The 18,603-nt window shown below is 55.8% G+C and overlaps 1 protein-coding gene across 5 annotated transcripts in view; it reads right to left on the bottom strand.

Annotated features, from left to right (window-relative positions):
- ADCYAP1R1 (ADCYAP receptor type I) overlaps positions 1-15,399 on the bottom strand; it is a 58,499-nt gene extending 43,100 nt beyond the window's left edge. For 2 of the 5 annotated variants that reach the window (XM_059171489.1, XM_059171492.1), the window contains exons 1-3: positions 15,011-15,398; positions 4,492-4,631; positions 3,485-3,590 (exon numbers count right to left, since the gene is read on the bottom strand). In XM_059171489.1, the coding sequence (XP_059027472.1) occupies positions 3,485-3,590; positions 4,492-4,542 (157 nt within the window). In that variant the 5' untranslated portion in view covers positions 4,543-4,631; positions 15,011-15,398. Of the gene's footprint in view, positions 1-3,484; positions 3,591-4,491; positions 4,632-5,563; positions 5,680-15,010 lie in introns of all 5 variants that reach the window. The other 3 variants (XM_059171491.1, XM_059171490.1, XM_059171493.1) reach the window with 3 other exon arrangements.
- Between the last annotated feature and the right edge of the window lie 3,204 nt (positions 15,400-18,603).

Genomic DNA, 18,603 nt, shown 5'->3' with positions numbered 1-18,603 from the left:
TGCAGTTTCCTGCAGAGAACTCCACAGTTCCCCAGAGCTCTGATCTAATGGAAGACGGAGACCCTAGAGGCACTCCACGCCCTAACACGACGACTCTGTTACTCTAACATCTTTGTTGAATACTTAGCAAATGCCACATAACACCCTTAGCCTTTCCCACGATTGGAATTTAATGCAATAATCCTACACGGTAGATATTATTTTTTAATCCTCCATTTTGCAGACAGAATAAATGAAGGGGTTAAGTGCCCTTTGCAAGGTCATATAGCAGGTGAGGGGGGCTAGGGGCTCAGTGTCTCATATCCTTCTTCCAAGGCAGTGGATCCCAGGAGTTGAGGGTACAGAGTACCCGAATACAAGTTTCACCTCTGCCTATTATTTAACTGTCTCTAAGCAAGGGGCATAACCTCTGTGGGCAGCAGTTTCCTTATCTACAAAATAGGGGTGATAATAGACCCCACACCTAAGGAGCTGCAGTGGGAGAAAAAAGCACTAGCACAGTGCCTGGCACATGGTAAGTCTATATAAATATTGACTATTAATATGATCCATCTCACCCGCTTAATTAATAGAGAAGGTTCTGAGGCACAGAGAAAGAAAGGGCCATGGAGGTAGCAATCCAGCTAAGCCCTCAGTCTCCTCTTCTTTTCCACCTGCTGGTTGCCTTTTGGCTGTGCTTTGTCCTACAGAGGTAACATCTCAGCTTTGTCCTATAGAGCCCCACCCTATGACTCAGAGTAGGAAGATAGGAAGAGGTAGGACAATCTCTCTTTAGGCAGACCATGGGAGGGTGTAGACTCCTCTCTCCTCTGGGCACTCAGAGTTAGAGGAAAGCTTGCTTCCAGGAGACCCCTCTATACCCTGCCTCTTGCATGCCCGGCCTGAATGCCCCTTCCTCCTTGAAGCCCTCCCTGATTCCACCACGTCCACTCACCCTACCCAGCACAAAGCACTTTCTCCTTCCACTGAATTCCCACAGCATCAGCTCCACCTCTGCCACTGGCATGACCTCTCTGAAGTAGCCAGGGCAAGCAGGGTGCAAACCTCTGTCTCTACAGTCCCCTGCCCGTGGCCTTGCCCTATTCTACCCAGGCCAGACACTAAGATTCCAACTTGTCATATGAGTGAGTGAGCAAATGAGTGGGTGAGTGAATGAATGAGAGTGACTGAGAGTGCATGAATGGGTAAGTGACTGAGTGAATGAGTGGGTAAGTGGATGAGTGACTGAGTGAGTGAATAAGTAAATGAGTGAATGGGTGAGTGAATGAATGAATGCGTGAGTGAATGAATGAATAAATGGGTGAATGAATGAATGAGGGGGTGAGTGAGTGAATGAAGGAATGGGTGAATGAATGAGTATGTCAGTAGATGAGTGGATTTGTTCCATAGGCCTGGGGTCCCTCACCCAAATCCAGGTCTGAGGGGGACTTGTGGTCAGTCTTGACTCACAGGGCCCCTGGGACCCTCAGTCAGACCCTCTTGATAGGCCACCCCAACCCACCCTAATTCAGGGTTCCACACACAGGGAGGTACTCTTTCCCCTCCCCACCTCTTACTGCTGGGGTTCCCTCAGCCTAGAATGTTCTCCCTGCTCGTCCATCCTTCCGCTCTCATCTGCCAGCAAGTGCCTGCTTATCCCTAAGCTTTGCTCAGGAGTTTCAGCCTAGCTTCTCATTGGAATGGCCTGGGGAGACTTAAAAGATCCTGACTACAACGGACCACGGTGCTGATTTAATGGGTTTGGATTGTGGCTTCAGCACATTTTTCTAAAAGCTCCTGGTGATTCTAATGCGCAGCCAGGTTTGAGAACCAAGGATCTGGTTTAAATACCACCTTTTCCGTGAATCCTTGCCCACCTTCCCCAAAGAGAACTCCTTTCTTCCTCTTCTGAGCATTACCTGGTGGTGAGGACCCCCTCCCACCTCGCACTGTCCTGCCCCCTCCTGGGAGGGTGTCCAACCTTACATCCATCTTGCTCATGCCTCTGAGAGGACACCCCTGTGGCCAGGCCCTTGTGTCCTCTCCCACCCCAGGGCTTCCCAAACTGCTGTGCAATTAACCCACACGCGGCTCCCCAAGTCTGGTCCCCACCCCACCTCTACCCTTCCTTTCTGGATGCTTCTCACTACACCACCCCAAGTGTATCTGAGACCTGTGTTGAAGGCGCCACGGCCCTGGGCTGGGAGGCAGGACACCTCAACCTGCCACTCACTCCAACCCCTGTGTGGCCTAACAAGTCACTGCTACCCAGGCTCCCCTCTTCCCATCCCCTCGACTAGAGGTTTGGACCAGGTACCCTTTTGGTCTCTTGCCACTGTGTGCCCTTCTGGGCCCCCTGCTTCAGCTTCCCTGGGTGGTGGGACCTAGAATCTACTTTCGGCCTCGGTTAAGACTGAACCAGAGCTCAGCCCAGAGGGAGAGGCCAGCATGACCGGGAGCTTCATTACCAGTTAATGCTCACTGACTGTACGGGGAGCTCAGCCCGCAGGGACCATTACATTTAACTGGGCTGCCGATTAATCAAGTATTTAAACAGATGGTGCTCAGAAGAGCTCCTCAGAAATGGGGAGGATCCAGAGGGAAAAGTCAAGCCCTCCAGTCAGGGAAGGGAGCCCCACCCTCCAGCAACTCAGGCACAGGTGAGGTTGGCAAGGCCACGAGGGAGGCCCCGGCTCCAACTCCGGCCCCAACTCTGCAAGCTCCCACACACCCCACTCTGTGGGCCTGAGCAGACCATCTGCCCAGTGGGGAGTCTGCAGGAGAGGCCTTACACAGACCTCTGGTTCTCAGCCAGGGTCCCTGCCATGTCCTTGGGACACTTGGAAAAGGTGTGGAGGATTTGAGGTCATCAATGGTATTGGGGATGTTCTGGGCATCTAATGGGGAGAGCTACGATTGCTAAGTGTGCTGCCGTGCATGGCCCCATCCAGCTCCAGGAAGCAGTATCCTCCCCTCTCCGAGTGCTAACAGCAGCCCCAGGAGAACATTTCACCCAGCAGGCTTAGGAATGGGGTCCCTGCTGCAGCCTTGTTCTCTGGCTTCTGGTGGAGTGAGCACAAGAAGAGGGAAATGACCCCTCAGTGCCCGCCCTGGGTTAACCAGGTGCTCTCCAACTTGGCCACTGGCGACAGCTGTGTCCCTGTTGCCACCAGGCCCAGGCTGCTTGCTAACAAGCTCTCTAATAGCCACTCCCCAGCCCAGACACCACCCCGCTCCCAGACCCCAGGGGATCAGAGGCAGCCATGTCCAGCTGCCCAGAACAGCCTCCTCCAGAATGAGGAATCCGGGGTAGGATGTCCCAAGGAGGGCAACCCCAAGGTCACTGCAGATCCAGGACTCCATCACCCTGCAGGGTTTCCAGAAGGACCCAGGTACCGGTACCCTCCACCACTCTCTACAAAACGGCCAGAGGCCCAGATGCCAGTTTCGAAAGCCTGACCAGGCTGTGCTGGGAACTCGCTGACCTCCTCAGCACCCCACTCACCTGGGGAGGAGTCATTCAAGCCCATCAGGTCGTTCGCCCTCTGGATCTTCTCCAGGCACATGGCTTGCTCCTTCTTGAAGATGCAGTCAGAGTGCATGGCGGTGGCCTGCGAGGGACACGCGGGACACATGGGATGGATGGGAGGAGCAGGCAGGAGGTTCACAGACAAACCCTGCTACCTCAGCCCTGGAGCGATGTGGGGTGTGGGGGTGGGGCAGAAGCAGGAAGAGGATAGTGCCAGAGAGATTTTGGGGCCAGCAGAGGCCCCAAATATCATGAGGGCTCCTCTCCTTCATCAATTCAATGTGTGGCCATCGGTGGCTTCCAGCCTTCCTTGGGTCTCAGTTTCCATGTGTTATAATAATATTAGCAAACATACATGCAGCACTGTCCTGTGCGTGTGCATTATTCTGTCTTATACACATACACACACACACACACACACACACACACACACACATATATATATAGCTCAGGAGCTCTACAAAGTAGGTGCTTCTCATCATTCTCCATTCAACAGATGTGAACCCTAAGCACAGAGATGTTAGGTAACTTTCTCAAAATCACTTAGCTTAGCAGACTGTGCAGTGAGGACCAGAACCTAGGCAGTCTGGCTCTAGAGACCAGGGGACTAGCACTGTACTTCAGGGGAGCAAGCAGGGGTGGGTGAGAGAAGGGGCTCAGGAGGCATGCACCCCCAGGGGGGTGCTCAGGAGGCATGCACCCCCAGGGGCTGTGGGCAGAGAAGCACTGGTTGCATTCAGCGGGACCTACGAGCTGCTCTCATTCCCTCCTGCCCCCATTTTACAAAAGTGGAAACCAAGACTCAGAAAAATCACATGTTCCTGTCCAAGGTCACACAGCTGGTTAGTGGTGGGCACTGGATTTAAGCGTAGGACCAAGTAACTTCAAAGTCCACGAGAGCTGTGTTCTCATGCTGGGGCACGGACGGTTCCTCGAGGGGACGTCTGTAAGCATGCCTGGAGGGGAGAGTCCTGGGCCCTTACCATAGGCAGCAGGAGGAAAGCAGCCAGGGAGGCCTGCAAGATGCTGGCCATGATGCTTCTCAGTCCGGACGGAGACTCAGGCCAGCTATGCTTGCCTCCCGCTCAGAGCAGCCGCTCGCCAGCCCCACGGTGTCTATGGGCTGGAGAGAAAGGAAGGCATGAGTCCTGCGGGTCCCCGGGCAGGGACAGGTCTTCCTCCTGACACCCCCGCTTATCTACAGCAAGGTTCTCAGCTTATCAGAGTAAGCCCCCTCCCTGCCTTGGTCTATGCATTCCTTACTCCTCTAGCAAACAAATATCCACTGAACACCTACACAGCGCTCGGCACTGGGGATACAATGCAGGGCACAGGGGCTCAGGCCCCCATCAGGCCACCAGAAGGGTCTGCATGGCTTTCTTCTCTGTAGCAGACAACTGTCTCCCCCAGCTCCCTCCACTGTGACAGAGTTTTCACCAGCATGCCCACCTAGAGAGGACATTACTCGCTCCTTTCCGCTCGCAGGTGCGGGCGTTTGACCCAGGCCCCACCTACGGAATACGGGGGGCGGGGGGAAGGGACAGGTGCCACCTGCAGACCCCCTGTCCACGAGGCAGCACCCGTTCTCCACTTCTGCTCTTTCGCCCTGCCTGAATGCCAGAGCCAACCCCCGGGCCGTGGGAAGCCCCACAATGAGAGGAATGGGATCACCGCGAGCGCCCCACCAGCCTGGGAGACCTCCCTAGCTCCCGACTGCTACGTGAGAATGAACTGCTCCTTGACTCCCGTGCCCACCACAGAGCATCGCTTCATTCCAGCTGCCGGGCCAGGGCTGTTTAGTCGTAACCTGCTTTCACCCCGCCTCGGCCCACTGGGCCTCCAGGAGAAAGCAGTGGTTGCTGAAGAGCATGCTCCAAGGAGGGCAGGTCCCTGAGGATGAGGGTTGCCAGCGGGGACCGGACAGGGGACCGGAGTCCAGCGGGGAGGGTGTGGGGGCCCTAGCACATTCCCGAGGGGGAGAGTCTGGTCTGCTTCTAAAATCGATGGTTAGCACACATTCCCTTTACCCCAGCAATTCCGCATCTGAGTATTTACCGAGAAATACTTGTACTTGTCCAAAAAAAAGCACGTGCAACGGCAGTCACTGCAGCATCACTTAAAATAGCATCCACAGCAGAAAAGGAAGCAACCCAGCATCCATCAAGCAGACCCTGTTAACAGGCCCCAGCAGCCATGCAAGGGAATACCACACAGTCATTTAAAAATTATTATTCACATTCCTATTAAACCATTATTAAAAGGATTCAGTTGGCAGGGGTCAGAGCCCCCACCACAGGTGCCTGGGCTCAGAAACCCAGCAGGGGGTGCACCCCAGCTATTAGTCTCCATATACACCACTCCCCCCTCCCTGGGCAGAGCTGCCGTGATCCTCATTCCTTTTGTGCCCTTGGCTTTTTGCCACCCGTGTGTCCTCCCTCCCTCTCCCCTAGCTTCTCTAACCTCACTTTGGTGACCAGCAAGTATCCAAAAAGGAGAAAGCAAACAAGCTGCAGGATAGCTCCACCAAAGGGGGAGCCTGTCTTACCCACCTGTTGCTCTACTCCTCAGGGCCCACCCAGAGTTGCTGAGGAAGGCCTTGAGTGTCCCCAAGAAATGCTCGGAGAAGCCCAGGGGTCCCTGAGGATGCTGATGCAGGCTTTCCCCTGCAGGTCAGGAAGGATAGGCAGGCTGGGGGAGCTCTGGCCCCAGCATCCCGGCACCCCAAGGCACCAGCTGTGCCAGACTCTCAGGCCTGGGTTTCTATACAGGACCCTCCACAACTCTACTGGTCATGGGCTACTTCTGGCATGACCAGGCCCTGCTGGTCCCCAGGGGCTTGGTCAACCCCACTCTCCCTGAGGAGCCTAAAGCCCTGTGTGCTGATTCCGGAGCTGACCCTCTGACCCACCTGGCTGGGGCAGAGGAATGCCCCGTCCCCTGCCCACAGCAGAACCTGCAGGCTGTCTCTCTAGGCCAACGGAGGGCTTAGAGAAGCCACTGCAAGGCATCGAAAGCCTGAGATCCGCAGCTGACTCCTCCCCACCGGGACAATATCAGGTCAAAGGCCGGTGAGATGTGAGGTCAGGTGGGCCCCCACCTACAACCATGCTGGGTGGCTCTGGAACCTCCGTCAGCCCATCTGGCAGGGTCACCAGCAGCCTCAGAGCCTGCAGGCGACGCCTGGGCTCCGGTACCCGCACCCAGCCACAGTCTAGACCCTCGACTTGTGTGGGTCTCAGCTGTCTTAGCCAGGAGGAAGGTGACTCCTCCTCTCAGCTCCCTCCTGGCCAGCAGGGCCCAAACAAGAGCCAGAGAAGGAAAACGGGTACATAGCCTGTGTCACCAAGTGGACACAGTGCTCCTTCCTTAGGGGCCACCTCTCTTGTGCTCCCAGTAAGGTGCCACCAAAAATAGGGCCAGTGGCTGTCTCTGTCCCTTGGGGGAGACCTCTGCCCTGGGGCACAGAGCAAGGTTCCTGGAGAGGACATGTGGCAAGAGCACTCAGCCATGAAATTGGGGCTCCCTGCTCTCAGCAACACCCTGAGATGGCAATGGCACTACCTGTCTCCTTCACGACGGGGACCCCACAAATGGAGACTTGCCGCCCCCTCTCTGGCCCCTCTTAGCCCACACTCAGCCCGAACCACCCATCAGAACCACTGAGAAGCGTTTAAAGATACCCACGCCCAACTGAACCACTGCCTCTGGGGCGGGGGCCCGGATATCAATGCTGGTTTTGGCTCTTCAGGTAACTCTCACGGAGAGTAGGATTTTAAAATCCCCGTTTATTAGAACTCAGAGAGCTGGCCCGGGAGAGCAAGCAGCTTCCACACCTCTGGTTGCTCTAGGGGCAAGTGGGGGCACCAAGCAGGCAGAGAATGAATCTGTGTTTGAGAGCTGGCTGATTTCTGATTATCTCCCCCCTCTTTCTCTCTCTCTCTCACACACACACACACACACACGCACACACACATACAAATACATAGAAACAGGTCCACAGAGAAGAGCACAAACATACGTCAACCCCACAGAGTCAAAGAGAGACATTTATCCCCAGGGGGCATCAGTGCCCTGCCAGGCATGGAATACACAAAGGTAGAGACCCCTTCAGGGGCCGACAGACAACTCCGCGCGCGCACACACACACACACACACGGCCCTTTGCGGAAGCACAGACGCACACGCAAAACACAGAATAAAGACACGTACAGATGCAATTAGACGGCAGTGCCGGGATTCACCTGCATTCGTCTGATCCCCGATCTATGTAGTAACACACACCCGAAGCGGCAAAGGCATTCAGACACACAGAGGAAATGAAATACATCTGGACTCAGGCCCGGGCGCATACACACACACATACGCACATACCCACGCGAGCACGCACACGCTCACGCACTGGCACGGGGACGCCAGACTCGCGGGATGCCCCTGCCTGCTCCCAGCAGGCCCGCTGCTCTGATGAAAAACAAGCCAAAACAGAGGCCCCCGCCAGACCATCCCCCAGCTCTGCTTTGTCACTAGGCTGCCTGGGCCATGAGGGGAAGCAGCCCAGTGATGCAGGGTGGAGGGGCTGGGGTAGGCTCAGCTCAGGGTCTCATCTGGAGCTAGACCCGGGCTCCCCATGTCTGTCCACTGTTGCCCTCTTTTTTTTTTTTTAATTAAGATATAATTGACATATAACGTTATCTTAGTTCTAGGCACACAATGTAAGGATTTGGCATTTGTATATATTATCACCACAATAAGTTAACATCGTCCCCACACAGTAATGTGATTATCAACATGAGAACTCTTAAGATCTAGTCCCTTAGCCCACTTTTGCCTCTTGTCTGCTCTCCCCACCACTCCCCGGCCCACTGGACTCACCCGCAAGAGAGCGCGTGGGAGCTCTGGGGCCTTGATCTTTCCACACCCCCACCCTAGCTGGGGACCTCGGGGGTCACCTTCTCTAGCTTCTCCAAGACGATAGTCTCCTCAGCCCCTTCTGGCACTTCTGCCTGCCCCGCTGTCCATGCTCTGACACCTCCCGGCCCCATCTGAGCGTTGGACAGCACTCAGAGTTTATGGCTGGAGGCCATCTGCCCTCGAACCTGCTCCCCTTGTGAACTACAGGCATGTGCCCTGAATGCATCCCCTGGGCCTGCCACCTGCAGCCCAGTCAGTGGCTCCTCCTCCCCCTTGTCCTGGCTGCCTTCCTCCTCAGCACTCCCCCCAAATGGCCAATGACCCTCGCACAGGACAAGGCTAGGCATGGCTACTGCAGCCTGTGGTTGGGCTCTCGCCTGCCCGGCCCTTTCAGCCCAGCCACGCAGCTGGCGCAGGACAACCTGGTCACCACTATGCTTAGGCTCACTGTCTTGGGGCCAGGCTCTGCTGGGGCAACTGGCTTTTATAACTGATCTGAGAACAATTAAACTCGACTCCCCGGCATTTACGGTGATGGGCATGGAGACCATTCTGCTGGAGTTTTAAGCCTTAGCCCTTCAGACAAGCCAGTTTTTCCTGTGCCTCAATTTGACTGTCTGTAAAATGGAAATAACAGGAACGCCTATGTCGCGGAAGTAAACTACAGAGCACACAGCACAGCCTGGTTCCCAGTAGGGCCGTGTGGGGATTAACTGTTATGATTCTTACTACTCTGTTCAGGTTTTTGTACCTCTTGCTGTCACCTCCATCCCCATAGCCCTGTATCCCTTTCAAAATGGCAGCAGCAGGACTGCTGCACCTTTATTTGCTCCGGACTAACATTTATTAGACACTCAGTATGTGTCAGGCACTCTTCCAAGCGACCAATTTGCATTAACTCCTTTCACCTGCCCAAAACCTTGAAGCAGTTACTAGCATTATCCTATAGCTAAGGTAACTAAGGCACAGAGAGCCCAAGTAACTTCTCCAAGGTCACACAGCAAATATGTGGTAGAGCTGGGAAGGGAACCCAAGCAGGCTGGCTCCAAAGCTTATACACTCCATCCTTACACTCCCGCCATTCTCTGTCTCTCAAAAAAGGAAGATCAGCTCAGAACTCATTGTATGTTATTAGTGATCCTTCTCACACCTTTGGGGATTCGTCAGACCTTCTGGTACTCTCTGCCCATACTTCTACATCTGAAATATCTTCCTTGGAAAGAGTTCATTATAGACATTTCAAACCTGAGACAGATTTTCAAGGCCATCTTCCATTATTACTACTGAGTTGCCTGTGGGGAGACTGAGGCCAGAGAGGGGAAGATAGATCCCAAGGTCACACAGCCCAGAGGACTGGACCTCTGCCAGCAGGAAGGGATGTGTGACAGATACTTGGTCTAGAGGGGAGTCAGCTCCCCTGTTTACACTCAGGAGGCCCTCTTTGGGCCCCACCAGCCCAGTGACTGATGGTAGCAGGAACAGACAAGAGCAGCCGTGTCCTCCCGTGAGCCACTGCACCAAGCAGACAGGAAGACAGCATCATCAGTCAGCACACCGGAGCCAGCGGTGACTCACTGGGCTCCCAACGTTCCCCATGGAGTGGGAAGGGACTCTGACACCCTCCAGCCACTCCCCAGGCCCCACCACCTGCAGGACACTTTCTGCTGCACCCCAGCTAGGGATGGTCCCGCCCCTGGGATGGGGTGTCACCCCCTCTGGCGGCTGGTCGAGGGCCCTCAAGGGAAAGCTCTGATATCTTTCCACCATGTCCTTCCGGGCCAGCTTTTGCTGGACACCCCTGCAGTGAGAGGGTAGCACTCCACCTTCCCTTTCCCTTGGGCCACATAGCTCTAGGTGCTTCTTCTGCCCTCATGGGGCTGAGGCCAGCCAGGCTACCCCCTACTGAGCTCCTCAGGCTACCCAGCATCCCTCCCTGTCTTTAGGCAGTGCCAAGCCTAACATGAGACAGATGACCCATGAGAAATGGATCAGCAGCTTCCCTTGCTCACCACATACTCCTTTTTAATGCACCTAAGCAGGCTGGTCCCCCCACTTCCTCCTCTCCCTCCCAGGGCAGGAAACCAGGGAAGAAGACGAAAAATAAAACGTTACCCACCCACCCCACCCCCGCCAAGTTTACTCCTCAAAGGAAGGGAACTACACTTTTTTGGGGGGGGAGGGAGGAACAGGGAAACCTCCAGAACCTTTTTCCTCCTCAACAGGGTCAGAGCTGATGAAGGACAGAGCCTAATGCCTAGGTAAAGGGCATCCTGTCAGTGGCAGATTAATCATTAACACTGATGTGCCTCTGGGTGTTCAAACCTTCCCCTTCCAGAGCCTGGCCACTGGGGTGGGTGACAAAGCCCAGGTCCCTGGAAGGATCCCTCATGATTCCACCCACAACCTCCACTGGGACATGTGGGAAACCGGGGCTCAGGGCACGGAAGGGCTGGGCTGGAACTCAAGAGTGGATGCTGGCAGCGTTACCCCATCGCCCCTGTGAGGGTCTGAGGTCCTGAGAAACCAGGAGGCTTTCCCAAGGTCATGCAACAGAGGCCTTCCAGCTGACTGGTCCAGGCAGCTCAGCTGATCTGGAAGGGGTGCAGGGAGTTCAATGCCAGGGAGAGACCCGCCCCCCTCCACCCCTCAAGAACGAGAGGCCATTTTTTGGATTCAGGGTAGAGGTGATGGTGGCTTGGGCAGGGGAAGGGCAGCTAGAATGGAAATAAGGGAACAGAATCTAAAAACACAGGGAGAATGGGAAAGGAAATTCTCCTTGGAAAACGGCAGGAAGGAAATGTCAAAAGGGAACAGGAGAGGGAGGAAGAAAACAAAGGCAAGACCTGGATCACCACACAGCCTTAAATCACAACCTGGGAAATGTGGAGAAGCCTACAAAGCAGCTATGTATTTTTTTTTTTCCTCAGCCAAGCCTCTGCGGTGCCCATTTGTCAGGGCAGGGTGGGGGTGAGGAGATATGAGGGGAGGCTGAGGACAGCGAAGGCAATGCATTGCCCTGGGATGAGAACATCCAGGTATTCCTCAAGGTCAAAGCCACCTCCTACCACCATCTCTAGGAAGCCCACCCTGTTCTGCATCTGCCTCCACTGATCTCGCCCTTGTCTGAGAGCCACCAGCCCCAGATAAGGAGACCCTCCCTCCTGCTGGGGCCGTTTTGGGTCCCATTCTGCTCACTGTGAGTTTCAAATCTTGCTGGAAACACGAGACATGTCCAGGGGTCCCTGCATCTCCCTCCTGGTGGAGGTGGGCACAAACCTGGACACAGAGGCTGAATGGGAAAGAGGACGCAGGACCTATCTGGTGAGCTGAAGGGACATGATGTCATTTCATGTCCGTGAATGTTATCTTTCCAGGTGTCCATAGAGCAGATTTACCACACAGACACAGCGAAGGCCTGTCTGGGTGGGGTGCTGAGGCCAGGCAGGGAGCCTCTCCTGGCCCTGACCCACTAAACAGATGGGCACTCCGAGCTCCAGGCAGCGTGCAGGGAAGCATCCAAGGCTCCCTAGGGCAGCTCAGGCTCCCAGGACCCAGGCCTCCCTCCCTTTAACTGTTAAACCACTTTTCTTCTCTAACCTTCCGTCCTACAGTTTGGCAAACACTTCGAGCAGGTCAGACCCAGCCTGTCACCTACTTCTGGCCAGCCAGGAGCTAAGAATCATTTTTACATTTTTAAATGGTCAGAAAAAAATTAAAATACTCATATTTCATGTCACATAAAAACTATATGAAATTCAAACGGCAGTGTCCCTAAGCAGTTTATCAGAACTAGGTGTGTTCACTTGTTTTTGTATCATCTATGGTTCTTTCCCACCAGGACAGCAGGACGGAGAAGCTGCCACAGGCAGAACGGCCCGCCAAGCCCAAGTATTTACTACCTAGTCCTTTACGGAGAAAGTATGTCAGCCCTCCATCGAATCTCATGCCACACATGCACTTTCTCCTTGCAAGTCCATGTGCCTCTAGACTTTCATTACAGGAGACTTCCATAATCTCCCTTGGGCAAGTGTCTGAGTCCCCAGGTGTGCCCAGATCTAGGTGAGACAGTGTGTCCCAAGGTCCCTATGTCTTTCTGCTGTTGCATACCCCACCCCAGCTCTCTGGCAGGTGTCGTTGGAAACCTCCATGCCTTCTCGGCAGTGTGTCACTCCCTCTTTGTGTGTCACTGTGGGGGTGGCTGTCACCATGTGCCTCTGACAGCATCCAAGGCTCAGTACAAATGTCGCCGCTGAGGAGTTTCCAAACCTGTACGTTGCCACGCATCTGGACCACTAGGCCCAGCACGTTCAGTCTCCAGACTCAGATTCATCTGCTCAGGGGCAGCTAAGGTTTCCAGGGCCTTTGGCCCTAGCAGTGTAGAAAGCCCCCAGGCAGCCCTGTTTGGGATATCAGACCTCTGCTCACACACCTCCCGAGACAGGAAACCCACTGTCACTCCCAGTGTGGGCTCTATGCTGGGTGGCTCTCAGGGAGGCGAGGCCTTCCTGGCACTGAGCGGAGCTCCTGCTCTGTGCTTGGCACTCCTCGGTTCTGCCCTCTGGCAGACAGCACAAAGTGTCCTCCACTGAATCAGCGCCAGCCCTCGGTCAGTGAAGGCTTCGTCCCTGGGAGGCCAGAGGCCTGGGACACTCAGTCTGAGGCCACTTCCCCGGGAAGAAAGCCACTCTGTGGCCTGAGCTCTTGTTCTCCCTGGCCTCTTAGCTGCACATACTAATCTGTAAATACCCATTTTGTGTGTTTGGTTTGTCAACACGAGTTGAGAGAGTGTCCCAATGTAGGGGCATGGTAGGGAGAGGTGACCACATGAAAAAAAGGGGGGGGGAGTATTTCTCCAATCAACCCCCTGTCACCCTGAGCTTTACACCAAAGGGGACTTTCATGGAGGCTTGAGCCTGATTAGCCCTCAGTATGCAGGGAAGGGTCCTTGAGAGGCTCCCCACCGACACCTATCCTCATTGCACATAGGGCCAAACAGACCAGAGGGAGCCTGGCCCAGATACAGACCCACCAGTGAATCATCCACAGAGGAAGGGACGAGGTCCACATCCCTGGTAACCCCATACACCTGTTGATGGATTAGCTGGAAGCTTTGGCCCCAGGCCCACCCTAGTGTGTTCTGTCTCTGAGCTGTTGTTCCAACCGCGGTTTGTATCCAGACAGGCCCCTCTGCTTGCCCTCCCCAAGGTCAGTGGGGAACAGGAGTCCCAGATTCAGTGGGGCATGGGGGGGTGGGCTCTGCCTAGCCCACCTGCAGCCAGCACCAAACTGAGATTGGGGCCTCCTGAGAAAATCTGGGTGCTGCTGCTCCCCACGCCCCCCCCCAAGCTCATAGTTTTCCACTCCCTTCATTAGTTCACATCCACTCAAAAGCCTCTAGCCCAACCTGATGCTTGTCTCTCTCTGCTGTCCCAAGGCAAGTGACCACCCAAAGACCCTGCGTATTGCCATCCTATTCTCCAGCCACCCTACACACAGGACTGTACACCAGAAAAGCTAAACGCTTTCTTTTTTTAAGGGTGGAGGGCATTGCTTTATGGGACACTGTAAGGCAGGGGTAAAGTCAGGGAGCCTGCAATAAAAGCATGGGAATGGTCTGGAGAAGTCGCAGGGGTCCACCACCCCTCCACCAGCAGCTTTCTAAGGGGACCTGAACTCCTTCCAGTGGTGAGGTTCCATTCCCCAGAAACGTGTGAAATGCAATCAGCTTCTGCCCCGACTCCCTCCTGAGCGGCTAGCTCCATCCACTGGAGCCCTGGCCCCCTCTTCTGACCTGCTCAAAGCGCCAGCCAACGACCGGCCCAGGATGTGGCCCCCGCCTCCCGCAGCTGCAGCAGGAGCCTGTGCCTTTAAGGCGGCCGGCAGGGGTCTCGGACTGGCCCACTTTGGTCCTGCAGGCCGAAGCTTTTCTCCCACAGCTCCCCTTAGGCGTTTTCTTCGAGACCACCTAAGCCCAGGCATCAAGACCCCATCCCATATGCTCCGCGAGAAACCAAGAGAGGATGCTCTCTTGAACAATCCCGAACGTGTCACTAGAGACAGACATTCTAGGCTGGCCCCTACCCCCACCCACCCAGCACATCGCTTGCCCACCCCTGAGACCTCGCGAGGACCGCAGCACCCAGAGACCCTTCAGGATTGCCTTCCCGATCCGCGTAGGCGCGTCCGCCGGCCTTGGGAGTAGGGAGACAAGTCCCTCTGGCCGCAATGCCTTTCCTGCCCCTGGTCCTCCCTCTGGCATGGGGAGGGGCGAGAGATAGCTCCCTTGGGGCTGCAAGGATCGACTGCCCCAAGTCTAGCCCAGATATTGGGGGGTGGGGGAAGGGGCGTTGTCAGACTGTCGCGCAGGAAGGGAGCAGCAGCGGGAGGGGGCTTCATTTCGATTTCCGCAGGTTGGCCCGCGCTGGCCCCGGCCCCCTATCCGTCGGTGAAGGACGAGGCTCGCGGGGATCACCGGGCTGGAGGAAGGGGTCCGCTGTCCCCTGGGGGGGGGGGGGGGCCGGGGGACGAGGGTTCTGGATCGGGAGGGGGAGCGGGGGGGGCGTGGATGTGCAGGGGCGGCTGGGCGGCCCTTACCTGCTCACAACCGGGCCTCGCCGCGGGGCTGCGGGGCGGCCCGGGGCACACTCCGCGGGGAGGGCGCACAGCGGAGAGTCCGCGCCCCGCGCCGCCCGAGGATGGGGAGCGTGTGCGCCGAGGAGCGCGCGCCGAGCCCGCCTCTCCGCGTCCGTGTGTCCGCGGGCGGCCGGAGTCCGCGGTCCCTGCGCGGCGGCGTGTGCGTGTGCGCACGCGGGGACCGCGCTCGCCTGGAGCTGCCACCACCGCCGCCGCCGCCGTCAGTCACCGCCCGGGCCCCCGAGCGCGGCGCCCCCCGCCTGCCCTCTCCCGCCCCGCACCGCGCGCCGCTCGGGCGGCTCTGCCTTGCGGGAGAGGCGCCGCCTCCTCCGCGAAGCCAGGCCTGGGGAGGGAGGGAGGGGACCGACCACCGCCTCCGCCGCGCACTTCGCAGAGTTAGGGGCGGGTGTAGACCAATGGGCGCCCGGGGGAGGGGTTAGGCCGGGGGTGTGCGGGGGAGCGGGACCCCGCCCGCCGCGTTCACCAGGCCTAGAGACAGACATCAGCCAGAGCTTTGGCTGAGACCCCTAGGCGGACGGTGCGGAGGCGACAACCCCCTCTGTCGCCCGGGCTTCCGCAGCTCAGAGTCCGGTCTTCCCTGGGGCACATTTCCCTCCTTCCCACCCTCCCCAAGATATCTAGAATAAGAAAGTTCTCTACCTTCTTTCTTCCACGTCCTCAGGAGTCCCTGTCTGAGACTGTGCTTCCTCCTCCCGGAAGCCTTCCTTACTTACTTACGGGGCAAGTCCAGACTCTGGTTGGGTTACTCTTTGCCCCGATAGTCTGGGCCTGGGAAGGGCAGCCAGCTTTGGCCTGGCTGGATGAACTCAAGTATGACCCCCTGGAGAACATCTCTATGACTAGAAAGGGACAGAGGGCTTACAACAACTGAACAGTGACGCTGCTCTGGAGTCAGACTGCCTGTGCTCCAGTCCCTGCAGAGTCAGGGCTAGTTCTGAGAGCTTGGGTGAGTGCCTTGACTTCTCTGAACCTCAGCTTCTTCACTGGTACATGGGAACACGTACCCATCTTGACAGCAACATTAGGTAAGAATGGTACATAGACCCCATACCAGGTTTTCACTGATTTTATTTACTCATTAATGAATAAATTAATATTGCTACTGTTATTGTAGTCCTACTCCACCTCTTCGTAGTACAGGTGGATAAATGAGGCTTAATGAGGGGAACTGAACTGGTCAAGGTCATGTCGCCAGCCAATAGTGGAGCCAAAGCCTAACTGAAAACAGTTACCCACTCCCAAAGTACTTTACCCTGCCCACTCACAGGGTCCCAAACCCCTCCCCCACTCCTCCTCACCCCAGGTTCCTGCCTGCCCCTGCTATGGTCACACCCCACACCTGAGCAACCCAAGAGCTCTCTCCATACCCCTCATCCATAGTCCTGCAACCAGGCTGACCTTTCTCAGTAAGTTATTGTCCAGCCTCCCCTGGGCCAAGCCTTGGGTGTGGCCGCCTTGTTAAGGAAGCCTCAAAGAGAGAGGAGGAGGAAGAGATGAATGTTTCCTTGGGGATTCCAGTCCAATCGAGAAGAGGAATCCATAATGGATTGGAGACTTATAGGAAGTAGCTGAGGCCCCAGAAAGAGGCAAAGAGCTCCCAGACTCTCTTTCCTTCCAGTCCAGGAAAACTTCCTGGAAGAAGAGAATGCCAGTCCTTCTCTGTGTCAATAAAGAGTAAGACCTCCCTAGAGAGAAGAGGGCCAGGTGCTGTACCAGAGTTTGACAGACAGACAAACAGACAGACAGGACCTCCCTTTCTGGACCTGGCTACCCTCCTGCCTAGTTCGTTGCCCCAGCCCCTGGGAGCCTCCCTTCTTTGCTGTGAAGATCAAATGAGATGTTGTGTATGAAGGTGCTCTGTAAACTGAAATGTCAGCAGAGGGAAGGAAAGGCTGCCTGGAGTCTCCGAGTCAGGAGAGAAGCAGGAAGTTCAGGATGCCGGGGACCTGGGAGTGTGGGGAAGGGAGGAAATCAAGAGTAACCTACAGCCGGCCAGCTCAGCCTGGAAAGGTCAATGGCCAGGGTCCCAGAAAAGGTCCCTTTGTCTCTAAGCTTCTTCATTCTGTTCCAGGTTTACTCCCTTTTCTCTACCTAGTGTTCTAGGTCCCACTCAAGGTTCTGTATCCCCTGTTGTCTCTTCTGTGTCCCCACATGTATGTCTTCTTGTGGACAGTGAGCACTTTTGTTAATTGGTCCTGGAGGAGGGACCTCTCCAGTTCTCTCCGAAGTGCTGTAGGGACCAGCCAGCCTTGCAGATGGACTCTAATCCCAGCCCTACTAAGGATCATCAGCCTGGGTGAGGCATGGAGGTGACCATCAGAGCTCAAATCCAGGAAGGTGGTTCCCTGTGAATGAAGTGCCTGAGGCCAGAGGGACAAGAGTCCTAGGATGAGGACACACAGGCAACTTTTCCATCAGACTGGGGACCACAGCCTGTGTCCCGGTGTTCACCTCAGTGGTCTTCTACCCGATGGGCAGCCTCCATGATGCTGGGGGCCCAGGCTGGGCTCTCACGGTCCTCACCCTTCTAAGCTTATCGGGGCAGAGGCTCTGGTCTCTCCCAACAAACATGGTTCTCCTTGAGCAGCAGCTAGGCCAGTTGTTTCCCCAGATGACAATTCCCCAAGGACAGAGTCAGAGTCTCCCTGCTTCTTCTGAGGCAGCCAGCCCATTCTCACCCTACCTGCCAGGCTTTGGGAAGATTGGAGGCTGAGGACCCACCCTTGGGAATGGTCTCCTCCCAAAGGAGCCCTTGAGTTGCCTTGTCTCTCCTCCAGAGGGAGGCTGGGGGTTGTCCCACAGCCTTTTTCCTATCCTGAGGGGCTCACTGCCTTAGCTCTGTTCCACATGCCAGCCAGTCAGGCGGGCGGTAGCTGAAAAATATGGCTTTTAATTGAATTTTCTGAGACATGGCTGAGGGAGATGGATGCCAGGCTGCCCTACCCAGCATTCATCTCTCCTGAGCAGCAGTGCCCTCTATGACTCCTGATCCCCCAGCCCAGCCCAGCCCGCCCTTCTGCTGCTGCTCCGTCAAGGAGAACAGCACATTGGAGGACACGGTGGCATTTTCATTACAGGGAGCTGACATGTGCCAAACGCTCACCTTGCCTTGGGCCAGTGTTTCTCAGCTCTCCTGGTGCTCCTGAGTCCCTGGGGAGCATTAAAAATATACCCATGCCCCAGCTTCACCACCCTAAGTCGCTAGAGGGTTGGTATTTTAAAGCTCATTCTAACGTACAGCTAAGGTTCACAACCACTGTCACAGGCCCTCTGCTAAACACTTTACATACAAGCATCCCAAGGTGGCATGCTTGTGTGTCTGGCACTGGTTAACATGTGTCCTGCGATACTGTCCCTCGGCCTGGCAGGCAGCCCAGAAGTATATACGTGATTTTGTTTTCTATATGCTCCAAGGCATGAAAAGGATGGGGAATAACTGCCTTACATTATTTAACCCAATTAGCTCATATTTGGGGAATGGGCCCTGAATGCCAGGCCCTAGAGTCCATGTTTCTTTTTATGGAGGAGAAAGT

This window comes from Mustela lutreola, chromosome 4 (assembly GCF_030435805.1).
Source record: "Mustela lutreola isolate mMusLut2 chromosome 4, mMusLut2.pri, whole genome shotgun sequence".
Classification (NCBI taxonomy): Eukaryota; Metazoa; Chordata; class Mammalia; order Carnivora; family Mustelidae; genus Mustela; species Mustela lutreola.
The sequence above is the reverse complement of the archived record's forward strand: the minus strand, read 5'-3'. Positions and strand labels throughout refer to the sequence as shown.